This window comes from Artemia sp. Qi Xiang Cuo, chromosome 11, assembly GCF_049724085.1.
Source record: "Artemia sp. Qi Xiang Cuo chromosome 11, ASM4972408v1, whole genome shotgun sequence".
NCBI classification, from domain to species: Eukaryota; Metazoa; Arthropoda; class Branchiopoda; order Anostraca; family Artemiidae; genus Artemia; species Artemia sp. Qi Xiang Cuo.
In genome coordinates, this window is record NC_142804.1 from 43306543 (window position 1) to 43325548 (window position 19006).

At 33.3% G+C, this 19006-nt stretch overlaps 1 protein-coding gene across 2 annotated transcripts in view; it reads left to right on the top strand.

The window, feature by feature from the left end:
* Window positions 1–17522, top strand: part of mbo (Nuclear pore complex protein Nup88) — a 56999-nt gene extending 39477 nt beyond the window's left edge. Inside the window, exons 9-13 of one of the 2 annotated variants that reach the window (XM_089096800.1) lie at window positions 808–1034; window positions 4532–4669; window positions 9034–9191; window positions 14120–14344; window positions 17263–17522. In XM_089096800.1, the coding sequence (XP_088952926.1) occupies window positions 808–1034; window positions 4532–4669; window positions 9034–9191; window positions 14120–14344; window positions 17263–17338 (824 nt within the window). In that variant the 3' untranslated portion in view covers window positions 17339–17522. The other variant, XM_089096801.1, reaches the window with a different exon arrangement.
* The last annotated feature ends 1484 nt before the right edge of the window (window positions 17523–19006 follow it).

Sequence of the window (19006 nt, forward strand, 5' to 3'; positions counted from 1 at the left end):
TCGACAAATGACTAGTTTAGTTAAACTTTAGCTTAACACATGTGACAATTTGCTATTTTGAAAGTTTTTTTCCTAAGAATAATTTATTGATATTTTTGAGTAAGTAATATCAGGGTCACTGGTTGCTTATTTTAGATGAGTCCCCCATTTTCTCATCATCATCAATAAGATAAAAAATTAATTTTTTTCACTTTTGGGGCAAAAAATTCATTTGTCAAGCCGGAGAGTCGTCATCTAACTAATCCATCTCTCGTCACATGACTTAATTATTAATTTTTTGTGATGAATTTTGAACATGAGCGAAAAGAGAACGAAATAAAGTTTATTTACATGGTGGTGCTAAACGGGAACATGGTCAACTTATGGTCCAAAGAGATATTTGCTCAAAAATGAGTATGTACAGTAATGAAAACCTTAGTTTGCCCCCCCCTCCCCCTTGAAAGACTAAAAAATTACGAGTTTAGTCAAAATAGTCTTCTTACGAGAAATGCAAGAGCATAGAAAATTCTTTTATGGCGCATGTCTTGTCGAAATTCAACGTTTCCAGACGTTTTTGTATTAAATTAGCTTTAGTGTAGCTATCCTTTATTTCAATTTACAAAAATCAAGAATTTTTACTAAATTCAAAAGTAAGGAATTATGTTATTACAATTTACCGCCGTTGTCTCAATTACTTAAAATCTAATGGGAAGAGAATTTTTCGTTTTGGGGATGGATCAATGTCTTTTTGAGAGGGGTTTTATGCTCTCACTGGATTTTGCTTACATTTGTCTTTTACATTGAATGTTATACAGGATTTGCTTCTAGGACAAGGACCATCTGCGCCACTGGGCCTTTCTCTTGTTCCAAACTTGCCAAACAGACTATTGGCCATAACTCGTGATTGCAAAGCCCAATTGTTACCAATCTCACTGAGTTTACAAATCGACGTATCGTCTGAGAAAGGAAATAATGAGGAGTTGATGCTTTTCGAAAGTGAAGGAAAGGCCTTGAGTACAAATTATTTTATGGATCGAATTAACCGTATGTTGCAGGTAGTAACAGTTTCGAATAACAATATAAGCTAGTTTTTTACTACACTGTTACGGAATAGATGTTTCAGTTAAACTATAATAATCATAATGTTCCATCTAGTGGAAGCTTTGCGCAGCTCAAGTATATCAGTACTTTGCCTTTTTATTATAAATATGTTTTAAATAAAAAGTAAGCGAAAACATATGTTACAAAATAGCATCAAATAAACACGAAAAGCAAAATTTGCAGAAAATGTAAACTCTTGCAAAAAACATGTATATACCAATTCGTTTGCTTACTCTGGACTGAAGTAGTTTGTACGGTTGGTATTGTGCTGGCGTTGACTAAAAAAAAATTCAATTGAAGAATTGATGAGGACCAGTTTTCTGTTCTCTGTTTTGTTTGCAATGTGATAGATATTAATAAGATTACCATGACCATGACGGAACTGTTGGCTGGGCGCTTTTAGTCTTTTTAGAATCTTGCTTTATTCGAAGTATGCATGATAGGGGACCATCTTTTTTTTACTATGCTCAAGTCTTTGTTTTTTTATTATTATTATTATTCTCCTTATTCTTAACAAATAGCTTAATTTCGAACACCTCTGATGGTAGAGATACAAATAATTTCGGTCATGGGTATAACCAAAATTTAATGGGCTATTAATTGTGTTTTTGTTTTCTGGGAGATAGGGCCTAACCACCCCTCCCCCCATTTCCCAGTGTGTGTTGCGAGCTTTTATTATTTGCCATGGGCTCCTTTAGACCGATGTGAAGGGTGTTTTGCTTTTCATTCCCATTTCTTGTAAACACTGCAAATATTAACAAGCCAAGTTGCTCGTCTTTCAAACTTAAAAAAATAGCCTTTCATTGACTTTAAAGCACCTTAAATATAATTTTGAGCTTGAGGTGTAGAAGGATTTGTGGTAGAATAAGTTGGATTATTTGTTGTTAACCTTTGTTGGTCCACATAAATTGATATCCTTAGGGCGATAAAGTGAAATTTCTTTATGCTTCGAATAAAACAAAAAAATGTATTTCACTGATCATCCAAAAACTGCCGTATTTGGAGCGTTGCATATATGCTGTGTATTGCAAATACCTTCCTAGGGAGACTTTTCTATCAGATACATCTGTTAGCTTCTTCAAACGAAGGCTTAACAGTCGAATAGAATCTTGTAGTGAAGCAAGAGAAGAAAAAGAACTCATATTTTGCGATGGATAGGTCCGCTAACAAAAAAGAAACAATCTCCTCAGTAACATAAACCTATCGTACATCCAAGGTTGATTTTTACTGAATTAAATAAAAAAAAAACTGAAAGTAAGGAGCGACATTAAAATTTAAAACAAACAGAAATTATTCCGTATATGAAAGGGGCTGTCCCCTCCTCAACGCTTCGCTCTTTACGCTAAAGCTTTTTATTTTTTTAAAAATAAAGTTGTGCGACAGAGTCAAACTTTAGCGTAAAGAGTGAGGCGTTGAGGAGGGGACAGCCCCTTTCATATACGGAATAATTTCTGTTCGTTTTAAGTTTTAATGTCGCTCCTTACTTTCAGTTTTTAAAAAACTTGTTTTTTTTATATAATTCCTGATCGTTTTTTAGTTAATGCAGCTTTTATTTTGGCTCACCGTCATTAAATAAGTAAACAAAATTTGCATAAAAATTTTACTTTTCTTTTGTTTAATGGCTGTCTCTAAATTTGGTTCTGACGTAATTTACAAATTAATTTACGTAACGAACTTCTATATTCGTATATTTTTCTTCTGGCAAAAAATACAAAGTTGCAGATTTTTGCAGATATGAGCTTGAAACCTATGTTATAGGGTTTTCTGATACGCTGAATCTGACGGTGTGATTTTCTTTAAAATTCTTTCACTTTTAGGGGATGTTTCCCCCCTCTTAAAAAATCAAGTAAATTTTCTCAGGCTCGTAGCCTTTGATGAGTAATATTAAACTTAATAAAATTCATATATTTAGAATCAGCATTATCAGCCCATTCTTTTGATACATTTATTGACATCAAAGTTCCGTTTTTAAAAGCTTCGATTACTATTGAGCCGTATCGCTTGTTTTTTTTTATTACGTATATGTTATTACGTATATGATGGGGTTCTTCCCTTAGTCAATACCACGCTCTTAACGTTAAAATTTAAAAAAAAAAATTAATTCACAAACCCCTGAATCACAAAGGCCGTTTAATTAGAATAGATAGCTCTTTTGAAAGCACTAAAAAAAACTGTAGCGTAAGGAGCGGGGTATTGACTTGGGGGAGAACCCCCTCATATACGTAATAATTTCTGTTCATTTTAAGTTCTATTGTTGCTTCTAATTTCAGTTGAAAAAACTTGTTTTTTTTAAATTTAATTTCCGATCGTTTTTTAAATAATGCTGGGAAATCCGGCGCACCCATCATAGAAATGTCCCGTACCCCAAAGAAACATCCCCCCCGGAAAGATTCTCCCGAGTAACCCCCTCCTCCAGCCCCCCCCCCACCAGAAAAAAATCCTTCCTGAAAATGTCTGTATACTTCCCAATAACCAATACAATATGTAAGCAATGGGCAAAGTTCATAGCTTACAGCCCTTCCCCTGGGAACTGTGGGGGATTAAGTCATCGTAAAAGACATATTTATTAGATTTTCGACTATGCTGAACAAAATGGGTATCTCAAATTTTTAATTGGGTGATTTTGGGAAAAAGAAAGCGTGGGAGGGGTGCTAGTTACCCTCCATCTTTTTTTGTCCCTTAAGAAGGGCATTAGAACTTTTAATTTATGTTCCAATGAGCCCTCCTACGATATTCTAGGAGCACTGGGTCAATACGATTATCCCTGGGAAAAAAAAAACAAACAAACAAATAAAAACGCACCCGTGATCTTTCTTCTGGCAAAAAATGCAAAATTCCACATTTTTGTAGATAGGTGCTTTAAACCTCTACAGTAGGGTTATCTGATACGCTGAGTATGTTGGTGTGATTTTCATTTAGGTTCTATATCTTTTAGGGGGTCTTTCCCCATTTTTTCGAAAATCAGCCAAATATTCTCAGCCGTGTAAATTTTGATGGGTAAGATTAAACTTGATGAAACTTATATTTTTGAAATCAGAATTAAAATCTCATTCTTTTGATGTATCTATTGGTACCAAAATTCCGTTTTTTAGACTTTCGGTTACCATTGAGCCGGGTCGCTCCTTACTTACAGTTCGTTACCACGAACCGTTTGAAATGCTGGCATTTGGCTGCTAATTGCAAATTATTTGAAAATCCTAAAGCGTTGAACAAGCTTGTTTTGACCAGGAGGAAAATTGAGCAAATTTTCCTGTAGAAAGGGAGGACCATATGTTTCGAAAGAGTTTGTTTCTCTCTTTTTACCAGGAAAGACTTATACATTATTTTAAATAATTTTTGTGCTTTTGTGTCTTTGGTGCTTTTGTGGGGTGGAAGACTGCTTAGCCTTCCCTCTGATTATCCTTGCGCCCAATCGCTGAAAAATTAAGCACAGTTTTTGCTGTTTTTTTAGAAGAAAAGAACGCAACCTTTGCTTCATCTTGAAGATGGTGAGAGCTTAGACACCCGTGCGCTAATGCAGCTAATGAATCACAGTCGAGAGACATTTTGGAATGGATACATAGTGGGAATCACCTCCGCGGCAGAAGAAGTAAGTAATGTTATAAAAGAGTGCAAAAGCGTTAGATATATTGAAAACTTACAGTCCCTACTTATGATAGACGTTAGTTAAAGCTGTCTCGACAGTTATTCTCAATTACAGGTACTACACCAAGAAATCTTGAGTCGGGGGGGGGGGATCTCCTGAGATGTGAAATCGTTTTTACTTATTTTTGTTCATGTCTTGGAGATCACATAATTGTTTTTTGCTAAGGTTTAGTTAGTTTGGGCTTTGTTGAAGTAATATGGGCTGATTAAAAAATATAGAGATTTTTTTCCGTAACTCACAGTCAGTTTTAAGAAATTCATCTAAATTTCTTCAAAATGAAACGCAAAACTGATCGCACTTTTTGAGCGTTATTTGTTTCGCTGGCAAATTGAGAGCTGAGTGTTAAAAGTCAGTTGTGTTCCAAATAAAGTTCAACCACTGAAGATTACCAAAATATCAAGAGAACCCTTAAAAAAACAAAAATTCTTTTCGTCGTATTAGCCTGCAATGCACAGAGCTGTGCTCTTGGCTCAGCAAAATGTGAGCAGAAAGAGTACATATAGTTTATAATAGTAATTGCTGAAGAGATTCAATCAACAGTCTAATTTTCAGTTAGTAAGAAAAGTTACCGAGCTCTTTGGGAAAAGCATACGCTACAGTTATTGTATGAGGTTTGTGTTGATTAAAAGCAAAGGAGAAGAAAAGGAAGAATAGTTTTGGTTCTTAATGTGCATTTTGGAATAAGGCTAGTTGATTAACGAGACTGGGCCTTGTTAACTCGCTTCGCTCAATATTATTACTTAACTCCTTTCTATTCCATCCCCGTTGCAAAGTATCTTTTCTGTAAGGTTGCCCCAGTCTAATTATTCAATTCTCAATCATGGTTGCAGAATTAACCGTAACTTAGTAAGTAACGAACCTTGGCCTATGGTAAGGAACGAACCTTAGCCTAACGAACTTAACGGCCTTACAAAAATTAATAACGCATTACAAAAAAACTGGCAATTGAGAAAAAAATTGCCATTTCTAGCTGATTCAGGAATGGTAACCATTATCTAAACTAGTTTTAATGCTAATTTGAAAACACATTTTGAAAAATCAAAATGGCATTGGATCGAAACAAAATGTACACCATTGGAATAACCGTGGCTGAAATGGAGCTCTTTACTTTTCTTTGAAAAATTTGTTTTGCGGAAAAGTTTTCTAAATTCGTTTCTGTTTGTTTTTGTTATTGACATAGTCTTTTCCGTGGAATTTTTTTTTATATATATATAAGAATCCATAGGATGGCTTGCTATTTGTATGTTGGAAAAGCCTTTTCACCATTGTTTAATCCTGGCACAAATAGTATTGTTTAATTTAATTTTATACCTCCTCAAGTTGACCTGGAAAATAAAACATAATATCATTCCTAAAAAATTCTTTCTGTGCTCTTTGAGAACTTGGATACACTTACACTCTTTTGCTCTATTTAAATTATAAAAGCAGAAGTAGTAATAGTAGTAGCCCTGAAAGTTTCAACTTTATACCCCCAGTCGTTCTCGGTATATTGCTGAGGTGTCTTATTGGCAACCACACACACAGTGCCTTTGATTTAGTGTTAAACTAACATTTAGTTTTAAAGCATAGTGGGACAATTACATAATTGTGGGGGGTTGACATACCCAATATCTCCAGAGACATAGTTACTGGACCATTCTACTATGCTGAACAAAATGAATGTCAAAAAATTTTGACTCCATGTGTTTTGAAAATGAATGGGCTTGGGGAGAGGGCTGCTTGCCCTCCAATCTCTTTTGACTCTTAAAAATGGCACTAGAACTTATTGATTTAGCTCAGCATCCGCCGAAATATTCCTTGAAAGCTTCAGCTTAAAACTATTAGCTTGCGCATTAGCAATAGTTGTAGAACCATTAATAGCAGTGTGCACATTTTACCTTTAGTTTCTTCAACACACGCTGAAAGTTTCAACTTAATATAATGAACCATTCCTGAAGCATAACTGATGCGTCCTCTTAACAACCAGTGCGGGTATAGTGTGTTTTGATTTAGTTCCATACAGTTTCAATATCACCCAAAATTTTCTCTTTAATACCCTTAGTTTTAATAGCAGCAGTAGTAGTAGTAGTAGTAGCAGTAGAATTAATTGTAGTAGCCTTAGTTTTAGTGGTGGTAGTAGTAGTAGAAGTAATAATAATAATAGTAGTAGTAGTGGTATGACTAGAAGCGGTAGAAATAGGATGCAAATATTTTCTTTGGTTAGTTCAACATCCTTCACAAAAAGCCCTGTTAGTTGTAATTTCACATACCAAACTGTTCCTAAGATATTGTTGTTACGATCTTAAGACGACCTGCATACAAACGGGGTGTTGTGAGTAAGTTCACCTCCCCTCCCCTCCCCCCCCCCCAAAAAAAAAAACATTCCTTGAAAGTTTCACCTTCATACCCTTAGGCATAGTTTTAATAGTAGTCATAGTAGTAGTATTTACGTTACTAGTATTAGTATTATTAGTAATAGCAGTATTACTAGTGGCAGGAGCAGTATAAACGTATTGCCTTTACAAGTAGTTGCAATAGAAGTAGTAGTTGAAGTAGAAGTAGTAATAAATGTAGAACTGTTAGTAGTAGCGTGCATATATTGCCTTTTGGTCAAAATACGTCATTTTGACAATCCTTATACACATAATATGTTTTGGTTTAGTTTAGCACTCTCCTCAACATTTTCTGAAAGGTTCACCTGCATTCCCTTTGTCTGTTTGGAAAATTAAGTTCAAACATATATACTTTATCTATAACATATACTATATGCAAGCAATAAACGAATTGCCTAACTTACTGGCCTTAACATGAGGTCTGTGGGGAGGCTGACATCCTAAAAGACATAATTACTGGACCTTTAATAATTCTGAACAAAACAGTTCTCTTAAAATTTTGATTGGGTGTGTTTTGGAAAATGATAGGCTTGTGGGTGGGGGGGCTGGCTGCTCTCCATTCACTTTTGACTCTTAAAAAGGGCACTAGATCTTCCGACTTCCAATTAAATGAGCCCCATATGATCCGAAGTTTACACGACCATCTGTTCCATAAAAACCTTATATGCCCGGTCATAACTTACAACCGTTGCTCCTGGGTTCTGAAGGATGTGTGTTCACCCTGAAGCCATTTTTATATGCTCTTTGGACTATTGTAAGCAAAATTACTATCTCACAATTTTGATCGGTTGCGTTTTTTTTTTCTTTTTTTTTTAATTCTATTTCATTGTTATATTATCTTTTCTCGATTATAAAAGGTACTGGAAATAGTAATTTCCTTACAAATAGAGCCCTACCATCTCTTTAGGATGTTTCAGTGCCCCGCTAGCGGCCACGGAAAAAAAGAATAATTTAGGAGACATATTACAACTTCTGTAATTCTAATAAAAAAAAGTTATTGGCTATGGAAATTCCCAGAACCAAATTTTTGATCTCGACACGAAAACATTTTTATGGGGTTTGAGGCTATTTTTCAAATTCCTAAAATCAAATTTCGCAGAAAACTTTTACTATTAAAATTGATCAAAATCATAGTTACCATTCCTCAGTCAGCTTCAAAAAGCGATTTTCCTAACTTGACAGGTTTTTTTTCAAAACATGTTTTAAATTTTCAGTTACTGTGGGCTACAGTTTACTACCTCAGGGTGATAAATATCTTTCAATTGTATAACCTGCTCTGTGGTGATTTTAATTTCAAGCCACGAATTGTTTAGTGTAAGTAAATTTTGTTGTTTAGGGACTTAGTGAAATTATTTATGTTCAACAATGTTAAAAGTTTAATAAATTTAGTCTATCCACTGACATAGTCTATCCATCTAGATAGTCTTTGATAACTACTATGAACATCTCTCTGTGATGTGTCAGTGCCCCACTAGCGCCCACGGAAAATCTCTATATCCTACAGAGCATCCAATACTCTTAGACAAGTATCTCGATTAACTAACATTTTTATTTTACTCGTAAAACTTTTTTTTTCTTTTTTTTTACGAGAAAAGAAAAAGTGTTAGCTTGCCATCTTGCAATTCTGTTTCGCAGTAATAAGTACACTCAATACTAAGTTCCCCTCTTTCTGCCCCTTTTCCATTCCTTCTGCTAACACCGAAAAGAAGTAAACAAGGCATAGAAGACGCTTTGTTTTATACAGGTGAAATATCCGCGTCGTTTTAGTTTTTCTATTCCTTCTGCTGGCCATTGTCCCGTTTGATTTTTTTTTTATTTTTGTTTTTTTGATTGTTGATCAGTTCGGCTTTAGATTTTATACATTAGGAGTTTTTCTTGCATCTTTATTTATAATTTCTGCTCAACTTCAAAGCTCAAAGTTAATCTCTCCCTCAGGTCGAAAGAAGATCGGAAATTCTGAGAGGTAGGCTTCTGAATTTGAAACAAGACATAATGCTTCTTCAAGACTCGAAACATGATTTGCAAGTAAAAGCTGGACTGATTGCTGAACAGTATGAAGATCTGAAAGATAGGGAAGAAGAATTCGAGAAACGGTACGTTCTAAATCATCATTACGAAAGGCAGGTCTAAGCCAAGATTCATTAAGTCTTCTATTTGCTCCTTCTTTTTAAGATAAATATGGTTTTATGTATGCCCCTAAAACTAAGATCACTATAAAAAAGATACTATAATTAAAAGAAATTAACAAAACCATGATTAAGAATAAAGTTAATTATTAGCAAAAAACATAATCTGCCTTCGTTAAGATTTATTTATCTAAATGTTAAGGGTTTGTACAGCATTGATAGTGAAACAAAAAAAATATAATTTTAAAATAAATCAATTTAAAATTCACACTTTTAGAAATGTTAATGTGTTTCTCCCAAATGAAAGCGCTGCTGTGTTTTTAGGTCTCGTCGATTGATCCTATCGACTGAAACTATTTGATAGAATAAAAGTTTTTTTCAATAAAAACAAAATTCCGTTTAATAAAACAATGCCAGTTGAAAAACGATCAGGAGCAAACTAGTTTCCAAAAGAAAATTTCAAAGAAAATTAAACAGCAATATTTAAACATACAACGAGCAGAACAAACAAACTACAATGAAAAAAAATAAATCTAACCCCAAAACAAAGAGAAATTAAAATGAACAATGAAGCCAATCTTCAAATAGACACAACTTCAATGAACAAAGTAATGAGAATTCAGCTAACCTAAATGAAAACGAACTAGATTTACGTTGCTAGTAAAACATGAAGTGTTGCAGCAATCCATTGGTCAGATTCAACGATGGAAGTGTATAGGGAGCAATACTACTATTTTATTTTTTGTTTGCCATCGATTAAATGAACCCCTAAAAGCGGAAAAACTGATGCCCAAAAGGTACTCTTTTTTGTAAAAAAAAGAATAAAGAAAAAATATTATAACACATTCCTTAAAGACAGTCCCAATCCTACTCTTCTGGATAATACCAGTTTTATTCTTTTTCCTATCCTAAAATGTTTTATTTCTTTATGCCGCTTTCATATATATATATATGAAATAAATATGATTTAAAATGAAATTTAAAAGGAATATGAAAATTCCTTCAACGCTAAAATTCATATATATATATATATATATATATATATATATATATATATATATATATATATATATATATATATATATATATATATATATATATATATATATATATATATATATATATATATATATATATTTTTTTTTATATATATATATATATATATATATATATATATATATATATATATATATATATATATATATATATATATATATATATATATATATATATATATATATATATATATATATATATATATATATATATATATATATATATATATATATATATATAGATATAGATATGATTTTTGCTTACAAGTCATTCTTTGTCATAGAGAAGAAATCCACAAACAATGAAATCTTGAAGCCTTCCAGTACCTGGGCTGTAAAATTCAAACGTCTAAAATTGGGAATGGGGTGCTGAAGGGACGACTGTCCCACTTCGGTTTCTAAGCATACAGGTTAACAATCTTAGCGTGGTTCTGACCCCCCCCCCCCAAAAAGCGCAATATATCTACAGTTTTTCTCAAAAGATAGCTCTGCAAGGGGCGGGGGTGTAAAGGGTCTTAGGATAAAACGATAAATACGGATAAAAATTATTGTATATTCCGTTTATAGCCCCATTTTGTGCCCAAGTCATGTAGTTTAAAATTATTGCACATTTGTAATTTAAATTTGATGCGGTATGCTTAGCTTTTCACTTAAAAATTGAAGAAGGGAGATATTGCAAGTGTAAAAAGTCAATCTGCTATCTTTGGGTTTCTTGAAATTATTCATTTTAGTTTCTTTCCATTTTAGGATTTTGTCTATTCATCTGAAGCAATATCTATTTTCTTTATGGTTTATCTGATTATTTTTTTCAATTTCTATTCTTTTTGGGTTTAACTCAGTCATTGGCAGATTCTATACCTATGTGAAAAGAGAAAAACAATTAAATATACAGTAGTTCGTTCTTTTCAAACAGTTCGGGGTTGTGGTTCAAACAGTTCGATGTATTGCGCTTTGTTTAAGTCAGATTCACGCTAAGATTGTTAATCTGTATGCTTAGAAAACCGAAGTGGGAAAGTCGTCCCTTCAGCACCCCCTTCCCAATTTTAGACGTTTGAATTTTACAGCCCAGGTGCTAGGAGGCTTCATGATTTCATTGTTTGTGGATTTCTTCTATATTACAAAGAGGGACTTGTAATTAAAGATCATAAAGCTTGTTTATCTTTAGGGGCGAAAGGCTATATACTTAAGGTACTTAAGTATATACTTAAGGTACTTAGTCTTGCTCTTCCTTGTTTTGGTACATTTTAGGATAGAGATATTTATCGTCATGCAAGTAGCTACGCAGCAATTATGCAATGCGGTGCCGTCCGTAGTGTTCCAATTGCTAGTAAAATGCTAATTTGGCAATTCTTCCGCAATAGATGTCGAATAAATTGTTTTTACCATCTAATGCATAGGAAACAATTTAACAGAGGTTACGTCTTGGGGCATAGTACCTTAGCTTTAGCTTGTACATGCTGCAATTCTAGAAATAACATTAGATATTAAGTTGTATGCATGTATTAGGTTGTAATCATGATATATTTTAAAATTAAAATAGTGATTGGGTGTTAGCAAAAAAAGAATAAAACTAGTTTTAGCCAGAAAAGAAGAATTTGAGACTGTCTTTAAGGAATGTGTTATCATTTTCTTTCTTTATCTTTTTACAAAAAAAAAAATGGGGGAGGGAGCATCAATTTTTCCGCTTTTTGGGGCTCATTTACTTGACGGCGAACAAAAAATAAAATAGAAGTATTGCTCCCGATACAGTTTCATCGTTGAATCTGACCAATGGGTTGCTGCAACACTTCATGTTTTACTAGCAACGTAAATCTAGTTCGTTTTGATTTAGGTTTGCTGAAGTCTCATCACTTATTCATTTTAAATTGTGTCTATTTGAAGATTGGCTTCACTATTCATTTTAATTTCTGCTTGTTTTGGGGTCGGATTTATTTGTCCATTGTAGTTTGTGTTTGTTCTGCTCCTTCTTGGTTTAAATATCGCTGTTTAGTTCTCTTTGAAAACTTTTTTGGGAAAACATGTTTTTTCTGGTCATTTTACAATTGAAATTGTTTTACTAAACGTAATGGTGATTTTTATTTTAAAAAAACCCGTAAATTAACTTTTATTTAAAGACAACAAAATAAAATTTTGGTTTTGATCAATCGAATCATTTCAGTCATTGAATCAATCGATGAGACCTAGAAACACTGCAGCCCTCTCTTTTGGGAGACACAAATTAACATTTCTAAAAGTGTGAATTTTAAATTGATTTATTTTAAAATTATATTTTGTTTTGCTATTAATGCTTTACAAATCCTTAAAATTTAGACAAATAATCTTAACGATGGCACCTTATGTTTTTTGCTAATGATTAACTCTATTCTTTATCATGGTCAGGTTAATTTTTTTTTACTTTTCGAAAATGTTATTGGTAGCATTAAAAAACAGAAATAAAAGAACAACCTTAGAATAGCCACATGTATTCCTTCGTATAAGACATATTTCAGATTTTTTTTTTTTTTGTTTTTTTTTTTACAAAAAAAGCTTTTCATGAAAAGAGGTGCTGTCCCGTTTTACCTACATCTCCCTAGATGGGCAGTCCAGAAGCAAATTGACAGACTCTCCAGTTTAATAATGAAATGTTCCTGGAAAATTTTTCTCAAATTGTCATCCTGGAGTCTACCTACGTCATAGCTTTCTGGAAAGTAATTACCCTTCCTAAATTTTAGCTTTAAATTAACCTAGACACGACTATACGGTAATAGTAAGGTGCCACAGTGGTATTTCATGGCTGCTTCATTTTCTTTACAGCAATTGAATTTTCATCTTATTTAAGATTAAGTTAAACAGAGGACGTTTTCCACATAAGAAAAAATATGCTTCCTTTTTTCGTTGTTGAAGGAGTTGATCAACCCTTAATATTACGTTTTCGGAAGGGAAATCCAGTAAGTTAAGGGTTTAAATTTCTGATTAGCATGGGTTAAAAATTCTTTCCCGGTATTTCGGTTTCAAGTAGCTTTAGCTGAGAAATTTACCTTCTTTCCCTTTTTCTTTGTTGTGTATCCATTGAAGTCAATAACAACAAATCACCTATTTAACGTCTCAGGAAATCTTCATTACTGTTATGACCAGTGTTAACAAATGTTGGGTTTAAAATTGTACGGCCATTAAAAGGAAAATGCGCCTAAGGATCGATTTTCCGAAACAAAAATGCGCCGATTTGAAAGATTCAAAAAGTAATTTAGTCAAAAAAGGGTCCAAATGGCGAAAATGTGCCCCGTCCAGCAACTCTGGTTAGAATTTATAAACATTACAATACACCCTTCTTTTAGCTGTTTGCGTATTTATAGAATCCTCCAGCAGTTTACGAATAAAAGTAGCAGTGCCGAATCGTATATGAAGCGGAGGCTTGATATACTCTTATATGTACTCTAATGCACTCTTAACAATGTAATACACCCTTCTTTTAGCCTTTTGAGCATTTATGGAATCCTCCAACAGTTTACGAATAAAAGCAGCAGTGCCGAATCGGATATGAAGCGGAGGCTTGATATACTCTTATATGTACTCTAATACACTTAATACACCCTTCTTTTAGCCTTTTGCGCATTTATGTAATCCTCCAACAGTTTACGAATAAAAGCAGCAGTGCCGAATCGGATATGAAGCGGAGGCTTGATATACTCTAATATGTACTCTAATACACACTTAATACACCCTTCTTTTAGCCTTTTGGGCATTTATGGAATCCTCCAACAGTTTACGAATAAAAGCAGCAGTGCCGAATCGGATATGAAGCGGAGGCTTGATATACTGTTTTATGTACTCTAATACACTCTTAAAACACCCATCTTTTAGCCTTTTGCGCATTTATGGAATCCTCCAACAGTTTACGAATAAAAGCAGCAGTGCCGAATCGGATATGAAGCGGAGGCTTTTAGTTTGTCAGTCTGACATTTCCCGTCTCGAATCTAGATTGCAGATGCTCAAACGTGCCATGGGAAGAAGAAAAGTCATGCCAGTTACCAGACCATTTTTAAGCGAAGCCCAAATTTCTATCACCAGGGAGATATTGCAAAGACAGTGAGTCACTAATTTCTAGAATCTGTGCTATATTTAAGTTTATAGCAAACCCGTAGGTGAATTGCAAATATTTGCTAGGAAAACGTGTTTCTTAATGTATAGTTTTTATATTAGATGTCAATGAAGATTTTATTTTAGGCTTTATCATAATCTTCTCTATTTTTCTATTGCAATAACAAAAAAAAATCTTAATGCTTAGTTCATTCGTGCTGCACAAAATTATGAAAAAGGAATTCCATTTTTTACATGCAAAAAATAAAAATCAACAGTTCAGGGTACCAATAATAATGAAATTAATAAAACAGAAAAAAATTAATGCACACAGTATATAGCAAAAGTTTACTTTAAACAAGTTCAAAAAGGAAAAAAGGAAAAAGATGATCATATTCAGAAAAGGATAAATAATTCCTGAAACAGTTGTACAACCAGGAGAGGAGGAATTTGAAGCCCCTCTCGCCCCCTCCAGAGGATTAATGCTCCCTGGAGCTGTTTTACAATGCAAGACTTGGTATTTTGCTAATTCTATCAGTCCTTTTTGCGTTTTGGCAAAAGCAATAATAGAAATTCCAAGTTTGCTACTCCTCTTATGCTATTAAATTATATTTTATCCAATATTTTATATAAAACATCGTGTACCATACACTTTATTCCGGAATATAAACTGTAGTGTATACTCTATTGTATTTAAATATGCTAATTTATATGTTGTATATGTACTGATATTTGTATTGTAGAACTATGTATATACGCATACGCGTTTATAAAGTATTTCGTATCTTAAAGGGATTTATAATGCTAAATGTTAAAGTGATCGTTAGTCTGAAGGGAAAACGAAGAAACAAAAGGGCAAAACAATAATGAAGATAAGTTTATGCCAGTGAATTATAAATATTCAGTGAGAATACAAATAAAAAAAAACTATGAAGTTAATCAATAAATAAAACTACTAGAAAAAATTGAAAAAAGGAGCCACCTTGCTAAACAAAAGCAAGGAGGTGACTGAAAAAAAATGAAAAAAGGAGCCACCTTGTTAAACAAAAGCAAGGAAGTGACTGAAAAAAAATGAAAAAAGAACCCACATTGTTAAAAAAAACCCAGGTGTTTACTGAAAAAAAAATGAAAAAAGAAGCAACATTATAAAAAAAAAGCAAGTAGTTTACGAAAAAAAAAATGAAAAAAGAAGCCAAAATCTAAAAAAAAAGAAAGTAGGTTAGTAAAAAAAAATGAAAAAAGGAGCCACATTTTTAAACAAAATCAAGGAGGTGACTGAAAAAAAAATGAAAAAAGAGGAGCCACCTTGTTAAACAAAAGCAAAGGAGGTGACCTGAAAAAAGAAGATGAAAAAAAAGGAGCCACCTTGTTAAACAAAAGCAAGGAGGTGACTGAAAAAAAAATGAAAAAAGGAGCCACCTTGTTAAACAGCAAAGCAAGGAAGGTGACTGAAAAAAAAATTGAAAAAAGAAGCCACCTTGTTAAACAAAAGCAATGAGGTGACTGAAAAAAAATGAAAAAAGGAGCCACCTTCCTAAAAAAAAGCGCTGAGTTTACTGAAAAAAAATGAAAAAAGGAGCCCCCTTCTAAAACAAAATAAATTAATTGAGTGAAAAAAAATGAAAAAATAAACAACCATCTAAAAAAAAAGAGCGGAAGGTAGTGAAAAAAAAATGAAAAAAGGAGCAACCTTGTAAAAAAAAAGCAATTTGGTGACTTAAAAAAAATGAAAAAAGGACCCACATTGTTAAAAAAAAGCAAGGAGGTTAGTGAAAAAAAAATGAAAAAAGAAGCCACCTTATTAAACAAAATCAAGTAGGTGACGAAAAAAAAAATGAAAAAAGGATCCACCTTCTAAAACAAAATCAAGGAGGTGACTGAATTTCAAAACATAAAAACATGAGATTCCTCCTTGTTTTTATCTTGTAACGTGCTTCCTTTTTAATTAGTTTTTTTCAAGTGGGACTTTATTTTACCTTTCTTTGAGCACTGAAGACGGTTTGACGGAGATACTTTCTGGAATGCCTGGTTTGTCTCGTATTTCTTATTCGCTGTTCTTTGTTCTTTTATTTCTTCGTTTTCCATCATGCATAGCCAGTGTGATCCTAGAACTTGGCTGTGTCCCTAGAATCAGTGTGACCCTAGACCTCGGACCTGAAACTTGGGTCTATAAAGAAAATGCGTATTGACTCCATAATTCTCCAAACTCTTATTAATTTTTGGAGAATTTGGGAAAAGTAGGTGAAAAACTACCGCCTCTACCTAAAACACAGGGTTTTAGCCCCTCCCAGACATATGTCCAACCATTCCCGTGTAAGTAGGCATTAGTTCTAGCCGTCTTAAATGACAACTAATTGGTCACAGTTCAAGCTATATCCTTTTAGTATAATAATTATAAATTTTCAGTTACAGTTTGAATAAACTGTTTAATCTAAGAAATATCTTTGCTGGTGAAAAAACAATTGTACTCTCCAAACTAGGTTTTCCGACTCCCTGAAATTAGTAGTGTTGGGTTACAGGGTCGTCACTTCAAAAACATTTCGATGGATTGTGATGATGTGTTTACTACCCGAGTTAAAGTTAAAGTAGGAAATGAGAAATCAGGAGTTCAAGTATTGTTGGTTGTTTTGAATTAACTATCCATAACAATGTATTCTTTGGGTTTGGGGTAGAAATAAAGTGCATCCGATACTTCTGCATGAATCATTATGCTCCATTTTGTAATTTGTCTGCCTAATGTTGTTGTTTCTTCTAAGTTGATATTTTTTGTTTGGGTGGTGGAATGTTGGATATATTTCTAAAATATTTAAAAATACATTTCTAAAGCATAGATTTAGGGATTTTCATTCTTAACTTTAAGCCTCTATCTACAATATGAGTTGTTTTACTCCTCCCCCCTTATATCTCTCATTTCTTTCTTTTTGTAGATCTATTGAGATACGTCAAGTGGTGACAAGAATGGCTGATTTGTCGGAGAAACTTTCTGTCTATGGAAATGCATGAGTTGGTTTAAATTTTGCTTTTACAACTTTTGATATTGGTGTTACAAAGTCAGTATTTTCAATAAATGTTTTCTTAAGTTCATATAATTCTTCTGGGCTTGGTCTGTTTTGGTGGGCGTTTTGGGGCTGAAAAACCTCTTCCTAGCTAATTTGTCTACCATGGGTTGCCTCCCCGTCATATCGCAGGGGTAGGAAGCATGAAATCAGGGTGCTTTTTTAGGTTTTTAGAATTTGCGGGTTTAGTTTTTCGGAGGTCAATCTTACATTGTCCGCTTTTCACATTTTTTTTTAAGTTTTAGAATCAAAGCATCTTATTTACTATTACCTTTCATGCTGTAACAAAGATATTTTTGAAAAATAAAGATTAATGCCAATTCGACAAAAAAAACTGTCTTGTCATCCAACACATTTTTTTTTTTTTTTTTTTTTTTTTTTTTTTTTTTTTTCATATAACTCTGTGGAATTTGTGAGCCATTTTCTTACCATATATGACTGTTGAATTACTTCTAAATTGAAAAATTACCTCCACTTTCCAAATTACTTCCAATTTCTTACCATTTCTGACTTTTCAATTACTTGCAAATTTTATCAGTATATATGCTTCCGATGACATTGCAATAATACAACATATTTTAGAACTTCTCATTCTTTATTTAAGTAAAATTAATAAAAGAACATAATCGGGTTGCGAACATTAGGAGAGCAGTAATTATAAAACAAGCACTATTCTGTAAGACTTGATAGCGTCGGGGTAAGTACACTTACGTGTGGATGTGCTAATTAGCTCGAATCGAGCTAATTAGCTAATCGAGCTCGAGCCCTAATTAGCTAATTAGGGCTCGAATCTTAGATAAGACCATTTTTTGTTTTTCCATATTATTTTCCAAGTGCCTATTCATTTCTAATGATCACTTCTCCTTAATGTCATGTCAAAGACAATGAAGCCAAAATAATGAACGTTTACTTTCTGATGAGAAGTTCAAAAAACTTTTTCAGCATTTCGGCAGAAAAATTGGAAGAATATTGACACGAATTTCCGTAAAGTATATTAACTACACATCTTAAAACCTAAATATTTCGCGCCGAGTCTTCTAGAGTCTTAGGAAGTGACAAGCGTGCATAGGATGATGGATGAGCATAAGTTAATAAGATGGCATGAGTGTTTCACATTCAAGAAGTGGGCACCATATCTTTCACAAGTATTGCAGTAGATCTGTTGATAATAATGGCAAACCCACAAAATCAGCAAACTTGTATGTATAACCTACAGCTATATCTGGCCAAATTAGGTGGGTGGGAGGGTGGGGGGCTTTATTTGCAACTTGATAGCAATGAATATTTTATTTGGAAAGGGTGTTTTTTTACCTGACATAATTGACGAAACAACTGATAGTATTGTTAATAAGCATCTACCTATCATTGTATTATTTTTTATTTTTTTTTAGCGAGGAAAATCTAAATTTTCACATCTAAGTAATGGATAAGGTTAAATGTTGTGATGAGTCGGCTGAGGATCTGACTAACTGCATTATTTATGCCAAATAGAGTTCATAAAACTAAATAAATCCAATTTGAAAAAAGAACTATATCTGGCCAGGGGGGGAGGCAGGGTTGCAATTGCAGCAGCAGCAGCATTGCTTTACCAAACCCGCCCCCCCTAGTGGAGTAA